At 33.8% G+C, this 13,571-nt stretch overlaps 1 protein-coding gene and 1 long non-coding RNA gene across 6 annotated transcripts in view; both read left to right on the forward strand.

Annotated features, from left to right (window-relative positions):
• Nucleotides 1-13,571, forward strand: part of LOC127737254 (importin-5-like) — a 63,837-nt gene that overhangs the window by 19,225 nt on the left and 31,041 nt on the right. For all 5 annotated transcript variants that reach the window (XM_052247798.1, XM_052247800.1, XM_052247801.1 and 2 more), the window contains 4 exons: nt 249-369; nt 2,566-2,653; nt 6,154-6,260; nt 8,082-8,206. In XM_052247798.1, coding sequence (XP_052103758.1) covers nt 249-369; nt 2,566-2,653; nt 6,154-6,260; nt 8,082-8,206 — 441 coding nt within the window. The remainder of the gene's footprint in view (nt 1-248; nt 370-2,565; nt 2,654-6,153; nt 6,261-8,081; nt 8,207-13,571) is intronic.
• LOC127737268 (uncharacterized) lies at nt 9,146-11,899 on the forward strand. Its single transcript, XR_007999328.1, has 2 exons — nt 9,146-9,391; nt 10,913-11,899. It is a non-coding gene; the product is annotated as an uncharacterized LOC127737268 (long non-coding RNA).

Consider the following 13,571-nt stretch of genomic DNA (forward strand, 5'->3'; position numbering starts at 1 on the left):
TTTCGACTGCAACCAATGAAAATCATTACCTTGTGTCTCCGAAATTCTATCTCAATCCGCCAAGGGTGGAGAGGAGGGAAGTGGATCGTAACCCTTGGCTAGCGAAGATGGACTTGGGACAGGCACAGACAGAATGTGGCTGGGTTAAACATGTTAGTGGGCACTCAACTCTCCCACTAACCTGTGACAGTTTCATTAGAAAACACAATTTTTATTGTTTTGAACAAATATATTGATAATTTTAACAGGTTATTTCTGATGCTAATTTGTCGGACAGTATGAGACAGTTAGGAATGGAAGCTATTGTGACATTATCTGAAACAGCTCCTGCCATGGTTAGAAAGTTTGGAAAGTACATGCCTCTTTTAGGTAAATGTCTGTCCAAATCAGGAAATTTGAAAAAAGGACTGAATTTATATGCTTGCTGTCAATTGGGACTGGTCCCATCATTTTGATTATACTTAATACTTCTTTTCAAACAAACAATAAAGCACATGAAACAAAACTTGGCAGTTGTAAAATACTAAATGTCTAGGCCTTAACAGATATGACACTCTGCAAAATACAATAGGCTTTTCAGGTAGGTAGAAAATAATAGCCAAATAATTTGGCTCACGTTTAAACCAAACATCGATTTCTTTTGAAGAATATTTTTCAAGCAAGTGTTATTATTTTATTGTCTATATGTTTTAATGTATGCAGTGAAGGACTTTATTTACATTTGGGAACTGCTAAGTTTTTCACTGGTGGAAATTTGGATGTCCAAAAAAGTTTATTTTTGGCTGACAGGAAAGTTCTGGTGGTAATTTGGACGTTAAAAAAGTAGATTTATTGGTCATCAGAAGTTAAAAAGTACATGTATTGGTCATCAGAAGTTAAAAAGTAGATACATTGGTCATCAGAAGTTAAAAAGTAGATATATCGGTCATCAGAAGTTAAAAAGTACATGTATTGGTCATCAGAAGTTAAAAAGTAGATATATTGTGCGTTGGCCAAATTTCTTACGAGAGGTCTAGTTGTTAAGGTCACTGCATAAGGGAAAATATTGGCGAATTAGTGTAAGGGAAGACAATAATTCAATAGCAGTACATTTATGAAGATTTTGATAATATAAAGGATTTTCTTTTACAAGAGAGTTCACATACACTTGTTTTATAGGAAAACTTGGCCATTCAAGTATATAAAACATATTCAACTTTTTTTTTTAATCTGAAGTTTCATATGACTTTAATATGTTTTGAGAAACAATTTTGTAAAGTATAACCTCAGTATGCACAGCTATTCAGGGAATAAGCTTTAAAATTTCACTCCAGGGGCCCAACTGACAAAATGTAAAAAAATTGTATTGACCCATGGATTTTTCTAGCATTCCACAGGGTCCGGTATTCGGACCCATTCCCAATGGCAAAAACCCTACATTTTTCCCAATTTTGGGAACAAAATTTATTTTCATCTTTATTATTCATGACAGCGATGTCCATTCTTTTCAACCGCTAGCTTTATTCCGAAAATGGCCAACAAGTAATGTGTAAATCCGAGTAAAACATTTCTACATGTAACTGACGAAAAACAACTTCGACAAACAATGGCTGACATAAACCGGAAATATAGACAATTACAATACCGGATCAGATTCCGGGAGCGGACACGGCTAATTCCGGGTTTGCCGATCAAATACAATATATAAATTTTAAAAAATCTAGACAGATGAAAAAGGACGGCTATGAAATATAAACACTAGAATTAAAAACCAATAGGTCTATGAAAAAGAAAGAAGAAACAGAAAATGTTTTAATACAGAAACTCAAAATTTTTTTTTGTTCACAAATTTTCATGTCAAAATCCAATAAAATGTAACATTACTTTTCTTATTCACTAAAACATGTTGATATAAGTTGTTTTTATAATGCTAACAAATAACTACAGATCAATGAATTAATTTTTTCTTCTCAATTTTGAAGGGCCAGTCAAAATCTGGAAGAGCATTAGTGAATAAAAAGAAGTGTTAGCCTGCTTGGCCTGTTAAAATACATCTTATTTCTATCCCTGAATTATTTATATTATATTAACCATATTAACTGTTGCTGTCTTTGAAGATAAAAAAAGGGGGAAAAGTTTTATCACATGTGTGCTTTAAAAACTACAATATTTTAATGCTAGATAAACTTGAGTTCCTTATTGTTAAGTTGAGAAAAGAAAGAATGAACAGAAAATAAAATTATAAACAACAAAAAAAGATAATTCTCAATGAACTTAACACACTAAAACTCACATCTGGTATATTAGTAGTTTTCCCAATTTCATTGTAAATCGCGTAAAAAAATTCCCAAAACTGGCCAGGTCCTTTTTCCCAAAATACCCAGATAAACCCCTGTGACCATACGGGAATATTCTGTAAAAAGTTAGGTGCCCAGCCAAATTTTCAGTAGCATTGAATACTGTGCCCCTGTAAAGCTTATTCTCTGCTATTTGGGAGTCCTGTTCACTCTAATGTTGTGTCAAATATAAACTATTTAGAATTGAGGTTTGATAAACCCCACAACTTACAATAGCATTATATTACAGTACCACAAGTTCTAGCATTGATGGTAGATCTAGAGGAGGAAGAAGATTGGTCTATTCAAGATGAACCAGAAGAAGAAGACACTGAAAGGTAAGAGGGCAATATATATGTAACTATAGAGTTATGTTAGAATGGTGACACTGAAAGGTTAGAGGGCAATGTATGGGTAAATATAGAGTTGTATGTTAGAATGGTGACACTGAAAGGTTAGAGGGCAATGTATAGGTAAATATAGAGTTGTATGTTAAAATAGTCTTACTGAAAGGTTAGAGGGCAATGTATGGGTAAATATAGAGTTGTATGTTAGAATGGTCACACTGAAAGGTTAGAGGGCAATATATATGTAACTATAGAATTGTATGTTAGAATGGTCACACTGAAAGGTTAGAGGGCAAGATGTAGGTAAATATAGAGTTGTATGTAAGAATGGTTTTACTGAAAGGTTAGAGGGCAATATATAGGTAAATATAGTTGTTTATTATACCTCAGTATGTTTTTTCTATATAAAAAAGAATGAAATATTTGTGCTATTTCATTCCACAGACTTTTTTCCAGTCAATAGTTTTAAAGACTATTACCCCGGTCAATAGTTTTATAGGCATATTTCCCGTACTTTGTCATACTAATTTTTCATTGGACAACAATGACGTCATTGACTATTCTGTTTGGGTTTGTGCACTTGGCAACGTTAAACGCTGAAATATCATAAACGGTAAAATCTGTATGACAGTGTGTCTTATCATAATTTCAAATTAACATTTTACCCACCAGAAGCAATAAAAAAAAATAAAAGAAATCTGCGTGACATATTTTAAGATCTAAAACATAACAAATGTATGGTATGGGTCTGTCGTCGTCTTCATAATCTGCGATTGCTTTGGTGTACGGTAAAATATTTAAGCTAGCGTTTATCTTATGCACGGGATTTTTTACACAAGGATTCCTGGTCTTGATTACAGTAAATAAAATTTGACAAATATCACACGGGCAAAAAAAACCCTGATAGTTCATCTTGTTCATGTTTATGTGACTGTTTTTCAAGTGGTGTATGTAGTCTGTTTAGAAAGTTGTTTTGTTCGGTATAATAAAACACTTAATGACTGGTTATGAGGGATATAGCAAGTTTGTTGTCCCTTTGATACTAACTATTGCCCTTGGCTTCGCCTCGAGCAATAGTTGGTATCTCAGGGTCAACAAACTTGCTATTACCCTGATAACCAGTCAATAGGTGTATAATGTTAAAATGATCGCACTGAAAGGTTAAAGGGCAATATATATGTAATTATAGAGTTGTATGTTAGAATGGTCTTACTGAAAGGTTAGAGGGCAATAAATATGTAACTATATAGTTGTATGTTAGAATGGTCACACTGAAAGGTTAAAGGGCAATATATAGGTAAATGTAAAGTTGTATGTTAGAATGGTCTTACTGAAAGGTTAAAGGGCATTATATATGTTAATATACATGTAGAATAAAGTATTAGTGTAATATTCAGAATTATTAACCAGGTAGTAGATGTAAAGTTTTCACTGAAGTTCATTGGTAGTATAAGTGTAGTGAGGCATAGACTCTGGTGATCTATAGTATAATGAACTTTAATAAAATTAAATTAAGTTTGATTCTGTAGGAGTGATGGGTGGATAGAGTTGGTGTAAGAATGGTCTTGAGAGCCAGAACATTGGTTTAAAGACTTGCAATAAGTATAATGAAAGTCCTATGAAACAAGTTTCTTGTGATAATAATGTTGAGGAAATTAGAAGACCAATGCATGAATATATACTTAATAACTATTAAGTCCTCTGTGTATAATGTTTTTTATACGACCGCAAAAATTTTTTTGGGTTCGTATAATGCTATGATGTTGTCGTCGTCGTCCGAAGACACATTTGGTTTCCGGACAATAACTTTCATTAAAGTGAATGGATCTCTATGACATTTTACAAGAATGTCCAATACCACAAAAGGAAGGTTGGGATTGATTTTGGGGGTTATGGCACCCAACAGTTTAGGAAAAAGGGGCCAAAAACAAGCATTTTTGTAGTTTCCAGACAATAACTTGTGTGTAAGTGTATGGATCTCTCTGAAATTGTACCACAAGGTTCCATATCACAAAGTGAAGGCTGGGATTGAGTATGGGGGTAATTGCCCCAAACATGCAGGAATTAGGGGCCAAAAAGGGGCCAAAAACAAGCATTTTTGTAGTTTCCAGACAATAACTTGTGTGTAAGTGTATGGATCTCTCTGAAATTGTACCACAAGGTTCCATATCACAAAGGGAAGGCTGGGATTGAGTTTGGGGTAATTACTCCAAGGGGGGTCAAAAAGATTGGGGGGGGGGGATTTTTTTCTTCAATTTTTTTGGGGGATTCATATTTTTTTTCATCCAAATTTTTGAAATTTCAAATGTTTTGAAAAGTTTCAAGCAGAAATCTTCAGTATTGCGCAATAGATTTTTTAAGATCTTTGACCTCATTTATTTTGTGTCAGAAACCTATATTATGTCAAAAATTTGATCACAATCCAAATTCAGACAGTATCAAGCTTGAATATTGTGTCCAAACTTGCCCCAACTGTTCAGGGTTCGACCTCTGCGGTCGTATCAGGCTGCGCTCAGCGAAGCATTTTATTTTTTATATATTTATTAGAAATCAGTAATGCATAATCAACACAATATTTCATTAGGCCTAAAATAAAATATTGTTTGTTTCCCCAATCCCGACCGACCCTGCAAAAATGGTCCTGCTCATAAAATTTTATTGTCAAAACTTAGTCAAATATTATTTTATTCATTTCCGATTTTCAGGCTTGCCGGATCATCCGATAATGTTCAAGCTTTTTGGAAAAATAAAATTATTTCCCTACCTACCTACCCACACCTACTTGGCAGGGTTGGGATTGGGGAAACAAACAATATATTAATTTAGGCCTTATTTGATTGTTGATAGAAAACTTTTGCTGCTAATTAACTTTTGTGTTTATGTGCCAAAGTTTACCAATTGTGACCCTGATAAAGAATATAGAATCATGAAGCATGTGAAAAATAAATGAGATGATAGAGCGATATGAATTTTTTTTTTTTTTTTTTTTTTTTGATATTGTCCATGCGCTACAATTAGTTAATTCAACTTTGTCATAACAGTTGTTAAATGATTTGATTTATTAAAATTTTTCTTTCAGAATTGATTCATACTATCTTCTTTCCACATTTGTTTACTTTTTATTTCATCATGGTTTTTCCCTTCATACTTGTGCTGTGCGGTTCATAAGGAAACGGCATACGGAAATGCTGTATGTGAATTCAATAGCAGTACATTTTTGAAGATTTGGATGATAAAAAAGATTTTTTTTAAAAAGATTATATAAAGGAACATGTGTCTTATCATGCTTATTGTAAAAATTAGCCATGCAAGTATTTAAAACATATTCAACTTTTTTGTTCAATTTGAAGTATTGTGTGACTTTTAATGGGAAGTGGATGGTATTTAAAGTTGGTCAACATGTTGTTAGAATGGTATTTGTTTATAATATGGTATAGGTTTTAAATTAAAAAATAAGTGCCTTCTTCTAGTAAAATGTTTTCTGTTTGTAGCAATAGTATAGCAGCTGAGAGTGCCCTAGATAGACTGGCATGTGCTTTAGGTGGGAAAACTATGCTGCCACATATCCTAGCAAACATACCACAGATGTTACAGAATGGTAAGTTCACAATGGGAAAACTATGCTACCACATATCCTAGCAAACAAACCTCAGATGTTACAGAATGGTAAGTTCACAACGGGAAACTATGCTACCCCATATCCTAGCAAACATACCACAGATGTTACAGAATGGTAAATTCACAATAAGAAAACTATGCTGCCACAGATGTTACAGAATGGTAAGTTCACAATGAGAAAAATATGCTGCCACTTATCCTAGCAAACATACCACATATGTTAAAGAATGGTAAGTTCACAATAAGAAAACTATGCTACCACATATCCTAGCAAACAAATCTCAGATGCTACAGAATGGTAAGTTCACAAGGGGAAACTATTCTACCCCATATCCTAGCAAACATACCACAGATGTTACAAAATGGTAAGTTCACAATGGAAAAATATGCTGCCAGATATCCCAAACAAACATACCACAGATGTTACAGAATGGTAAGTTACCACATTTCCTAGCAAAAATACCACAGATGTTACAGAATGGTAAGTTCACAACTACTGTAGAGTCATTATTCCTGCGATAACAATTTTTATGGATTGTGTAGGTATAGGTAAACCACGTATTTAATTGTCCAATGAAGTACACATTTACTATAGGTGTTTATGTATGAAGGCAAAAGCAAAAGTTCACACCATCAAAATAAGTAATTACAATATTTCCCTGCCAAACATAGTTCTGCCTTTTGTCATCAACTCCTCATGTGAGTTTTATAACCAACCAACAAATCCTGCCATAGTAAAGCATTCTGAGGTGGACAACTTTTTCATTGTACTACAAAGTGTCTACCTCTGGGAAATACACAAGGGCAGGGGGAAATATTTACATTAGCTATCAAAAGGGTGACTGGAGATGCATAGGTTAAGTACGTTAATTTTGACAGGTGACTGGAGACACATAGGTTAAAACATGTTTATTTTGACAGTTGATTGGAGATACATAGGTTATATGTTTATTTGACAGGTGACTGGAGACACATAGGTTATATGTTTATTTTGACAGGTGACTGGAGACACATAGGTTACATGTTTATTTTGACAGGTGACTGGAGACACCTAGATTTAGTACATGTTTTTTTTTGACAGGTGACTGGAGACACAAAAGTTAAGAACATGTTAATTTTGACAGGTGATTGGAGACACGTAGGTTTAGTTTATTTTGACAGGTAACTAGAGACACACAGGTTTAGTTTATTTTGACAGGTGACTAGAGACACGTAGGTTTAGTTTATTTTGACAGGTGACTAGAGACACACAGGTTTAGTATATTTTGATAGGTGACTAGAGACACATAGGTAAAGAACATGTTAATTTTGACAGGTGATACGAGCCACATAGGTTTACTTTATTTTGACAGGTGACTAGAGAAACATAGGTTTACTTTATTTTGGCATGTGATTGGAGACACATAGGTTTACCTTATTTTGACATGTGATTAGAGACACATAGGTTTAATTTATTTTGACAGGTAACTGGAGATGTATAGATTTACTTTATTTTGACAGGTGACTGGAGACACATAGGTTTACTTTATTTTGACAGGTGATTGGAGACTCATAGGTTTACTTTATTATGACAGGTGACTGGAGATATAGACCTGCTGCTTTGATGGCTATTTCTGCCTGTGCTGAAGGCTGTCACCAGAGACACATTAGGTTTACTTTATTTTGACAGGTGACTGGAGATATAGACATGCTGCTTTGATGGTTATTTATGCCTGTGCTGAAGGCTGTCACCAGAGACACATTAGGTTTACTTTATTTTGACAGGTGACTGGAGATACATATGTTTACTTTATTTTGACAGGTGACTGGAGATACAGACATGCTGCTTTGATGGCTATTTCTGCCTGTGCTGAAGGCTGTCACCAGCAGATGGAAGGAATGCTCAATAATATACTGGATGCTGTTTTACCATTCCTTAAAGATCCAGTAAGTGATATGTTTGTTACGAATTTAAATAAGGCTCAAACATTTCAAGAAAAGAGATTCTGTTCTTATAAGCAATTTTTTTTAAACTTTGAAAAAAAATATCAAAAGTTAACTAGAATTTTGAACAAAGATAATTTTAGTTGACTTCAATACCAGTCATTAGTCATTTTCTGTATAATTGTAGAGAACTTGTCTGAAATAATTTCAGCCAACAGTCTGAATATGTGAAAATTTTCAAAATTTATTTGGTTTTAACCAACAGTGAGATGGGTGGTAAAAGTGGAAACAAGACGTTTTTTTTCAAGGTTGGTCTGATCCTACTGAAATCTTCTCAACCATTTTTCTTAATTAAAAAAAAGCTACAATGCAAATAAGATCTATCAAAGGAAAACTTAACTTTTGTTTTTTAAAGGCAGTGCTTTAATGCCTTTCTAGTTGCCGGGTTAATCCTTCCTTCCGCGATATCCAACTTATCTACGTGGGGGGTCATTAGACTCCAAGTAGATCCGGAAATGTTGAATTCTCTCCTCTTCTTATTGCGATATAAAATGTTTTTTGTTTCATTTCATTTACATTGGGAAATAGAGAAACGATCATTGTGTTTTGTTAGTTTGAAAAATTTTTGATTTATTAGTATTTTGCATTATAAGCCGTCAACCGATTGACAAACTAGAATTATTGAATTCCGTGTGGAAAGAGCTCGGGTTAATTTCGAGTGTTATCTGCAATCTAGATGTTTATAAATCATTTCAGTCGTTGATATAATAATTAAAGGTCGACTGAACATGAATTATATTATACAATTTAAAGCGCATTTCTGTTTATGCACGTGAACCCGTCTAACGTTATTTTCGCAGTTATATAAAGTAGCAAATTATCGTTCCTGAATAGGTGGCGCCGTGGTAGCGGATTCTGTTCCTCTTCTTCCGGTTTCTGCACTGTGCAACTATTTCAGTTATATTTTTGATTAACGATGCCAAGTACTTGTTGTTGTGTACCTGGATGTCATTTAAGAGGAGGACATGCATTTCCAAATGACTTAAAAAGAAGGAAAAGTTGGATCAACGCCATGGCCCATACGCAGATTGGACGAGAACACGATGATATCGTGGAGTCCATCTCAATCAGCTGTTTTTTGCAAGGCACGTTTTACTGAAAAAGACTACGTGCAGGAAACTATTCATGGTAAAACTCTATTTTCTTTGTGAAATATATAGTTATATATGTAATCGCCATGCGAATAAACCAAAGTCTGTTTACAACCGCAATTATCGTTTTAGAATAAAAGGGGGTGGTTAATTCAAGACGTCGTAATTTTTTGGATTACGATTCAATGTGATCTGTTTGATTCTTCAATAATTATTCATTTTTAATCAAAAATTTACAAATGTGATCTGTTTGAGATTTTTTGGTGATTGCTACAATTAAAATGATTTCTTACGAGAGGTATATCATACTGAGAATTATTTTAGCAGTAATTATGCTAATGAAGTAATGACAGGAATGCATAAGCTATGCCTCATAGACTTTCTTGAAAAATATCAATGACAATGTTAACAGGAACAAAACAATGACATGCTCTCATCTATATTATAGTTATTTAGGTACAAACAATGTACGTTTGTTGCATAAGTCTCTCATTGTTTGTCCTTTAGATTTACATAACATACATTGAATCAGGCAAACATAGTTTTATCCGGGTACAAGTTAAATCGGCACCTGGTCAATTCGGCACCTATAGAAAAAGTCAAATCGGCACCTGGTCAAATCGGCATCGGTCAAATCAGCACCTATTTAAAGTCATTTCGGCATTTGGTTGGTCAATGTAGTTAACTTTTTCTCTTTCCTTTTTATTTGAGGTATCATATGGAGAGAATAGTTTTTCGGCTTTTTTATTATTATTTTTTTTTGAAAAACGTACGATTGCAGAGGTTAATTAAAAAGATACATTTCCTTCATCGTTAAATCAGTGCATGTAATTAAACAGTTAGAATCAACTAATTAACTAAGTTTGAATGGGTATCATTAAAAAAAATAATATGGAATAACCCGTTTGTTGTTTTAACCATTTTCAGGTTGTTCTTAAAGTTTTATAATCAAAATAACTTAGATTACCAATAAACAAAGAGGCCATTACCCAAGCTATTGTCTAATCCACATATGAGGACAAAAACAAATTTAATCATTGTAATTTAAATTGTTTTTTTTTCTGCATTTCCTGTCTACTTATACAAAATGAATAACGCTGGCACCAACTTTGTATGTTTACTAGCAATGTACAGTTGTCGTGAAATTGAAGTTCCTTTATAATATAAGTTCCAGTAGGAGCAGATAATATGGCATTGTTAATAAAGTTTCCGATGGACATCTGTTTTGCATGACAAATATACGTTGACACCTCGAGCAAAAATATCTCTAAAAATATGGAAAAACTGACTCTTCAATAGTTTACTTGCAAAACATAATAATAATAATCATGGGTGCCGAATTAACAATTTCCTGATTTGACTAGGTGCCGAATTGACTATACCGGGTGCCGATTTGACCAGGTGCCGATTTAGCCAGATGCCGAAGTGACTAGAATTCGTTTTATCCAGATTGTAATGAATAAATCTAGTTAATATTTCGCCAGGTAGTACAAAGTATACATTGCTAATGGAAGTTCATTTAATTATAAAAAAACTAATGTTTTATAACCTTTTTCAGGGCGCAAACCCACCATACAGAGACTTAAGTCTACTGCAATTCCCAGCCTATTTTCCTGGACCAAGCAAGAGACTGAATCGTCCGCAAAAAGAAAAATCAGGGCAGTTTCCTGTGAAAACAAAAGAACTAAACTTGATGAATATTGTAGTAGAAATCTAGAGGAAAGTTTTGATTGTAAAGTTGGTTTTCCTGAAGAAGTCATTCATACTGCAGAAAGGATTTATGACTGTCCACCACCAACTGCCGAGCTTATGTTGAGCTTCACAGATGGAATTACGCAAACACCATCAATGCCTATGTTTTTAACAGAGAATTTTGAAATGAAGACACGTGACACAGCCATGCATTTTTATACCGGTTTAGAGTTGTATACTAAATTTTTATTTGTTTTGACCACACTTGGTCCAGCAGCACATTGTTTGAGATACATATATTTTCAAATTGATAGGGTGTCAGTTGAAAATCAGTTTTTTTATGACTTTGATGAAATTGAGGCATCATACAACCAACTTTGAACTGTCTAGATTCTAGATTGAATCTAGTGTTAAGAATATTGTGTATACATGGATTGTTTTTATGTCTAAACAGTGGTGTGAGGCTAACACTTGGCCATCTAGTGGTTTAGTCAGGTATTTTTCACCATCCAACTTCAAATTAAAGTTTCCTACGACTTGGATTATTATTGACAGCACAGAATATCCCGTGATAAAACCTAAAGCTCCTAGAGCTCAGGCAACCTTTTCATCAAATAAAAACAGAAACACTGAAAATTCTTGAATGTTCGACACCTGGTGGTTTAGTCAACTATGTCTCTATGTCACATAGAGCAAATTATTGGACTTGGCAAAACATACAAAATTCTAATAAATCCTATGAATGGAACTGAAACAAAACTTTCATCTGAAATAACATTTAGTTGTTTTATGTTGTGTAATTTTAGAACTTGTATTGTGCCAAAGGATGCATAAATAAAAGTGACGCAATGAATTTTGTTCTGATATATATATATATTTACAATTACATGCACATGTAAATTGTAATGCATATAAAAATAAGGAGATGTGGTATGATATTCAGTGAGTTTATCAAACTAAAGTGCATAAGAAATGGGTTTAAGCAGTTACAGGTGTTACTGTCACCGTACAATCTCCAACAATGAGAAAAACTCGTACCCTGTAAAAAATTTCAGAGATCTTACAACTAAGTTTTGTTGTCTCACCTTGACTTTGGTGAATTTTTTATACCTGTTGATGTAAATATAAAAAAGGAGATGTGGTATGATTGCCAATGAGACAACTCTCCACACATGCACAAGAGACCAAATGACACAGAAATTAACAGCTATAGGTCACAGTACGGCCTTCAACAATGAGCAAAGCCCATACCGCACAGTCAGCTATAAAAGGCCCAGAAATGACAATGTAAAACAATTCAAACAAGAAAACTAACGGCCTATTTTATGTAAAAAAATGAACAAATATAACAAATATGCAACACATAAACAAACGACAACCACTGAATTACACTTTTATAGGCTCCTGACTTGGGACAGGCACATACATGTACATACAGAATGTGGCGGGCTTAAACATGTTAGCGGGATCCCAACCCTTCCCCTAACCTGGGACAGTGGTGTAACAGTACAATATAAGAAAGAACTATAAAAATCAGTTGAAAGAGGCTAAACTCATCAGATGGATAAATACAAATACAAGTGGACGTGGTCGGGTAGTTGTACATCCAAACAACAAAAAGACACTAAGTACAAATCTGAGAGTACTCGTAGTTACTGACAGCTAGTTCAAAGCCACTAACAACTGATAAAAAAATCTTGCATCTAAGACTAAATTATCAATCCGTAAGCTCCCTTTAGAATTTTATAAATTTTATATTTTACATTTCTGAGTTATGGGGTTTTATTCATTAAAAAAGGGGGGATTTTCCAGTTTTTGGACAACAACTCAAAAATGCTTTAAGCAGTTCTCATGAAACTTTGGTGAATTATTTATAGCTATTGATGTAATCTCCCTATTGATTTTCATAAATTTCAAATATGACATTGAGAAGAAATTGAACTTTATTTGTTTATAGTCTGGCAACAGATTTATTAAGTATTGCACAACAGCACAGTGTATTGCACAACAGCAAGAAATCTTTAATTGAATATAAATTCATTTCATATAACCAATTTCAAGTTCATTGACTACATTTATTCAGAAACTATAATATGTCAAATATTTAATTACAATCCAAATTCAGACCTGTATCAAGCTTGAATATTGTGTCCATTTTTGCCCCAGCTGTTCAGGGTAGTACCTCTGCGGGTGTATCCAGCTGCGCTCAGCGAATCAGTTTATTTCTTAATTAAGAACTCCTTTTTATACGACCGCAAAAAAAATTTTGTGGTCGTATATTGGTATGACGTTGGCGGCGTCGTCCGAAGACACATTAGTTTTCGCACTCTAACTTTAGTTTAAGTGTATGGATCTCAATGAAATTTTAAAATAAGGTTCAATACCACAAAAGGAAAGTGGGGATTGATTTTGGGGGTTAAGGTACCAACAGTTAAGGAATTAGGGGCCAAAAATAAGCATTTTTGTAACTTCCAGACATAACTTGTGTGTAAGTGTATGGATCTCTCTGACATTGTACCACAAGG

This window comes from Mytilus californianus, unplaced genomic scaffold, assembly GCF_021869535.1.
Source record: "Mytilus californianus isolate M0D057914Y unplaced genomic scaffold, xbMytCali1.0.p SCAF_4, whole genome shotgun sequence".
NCBI classification, from domain to species: Eukaryota; Metazoa; Mollusca; class Bivalvia; order Mytilida; family Mytilidae; genus Mytilus; species Mytilus californianus.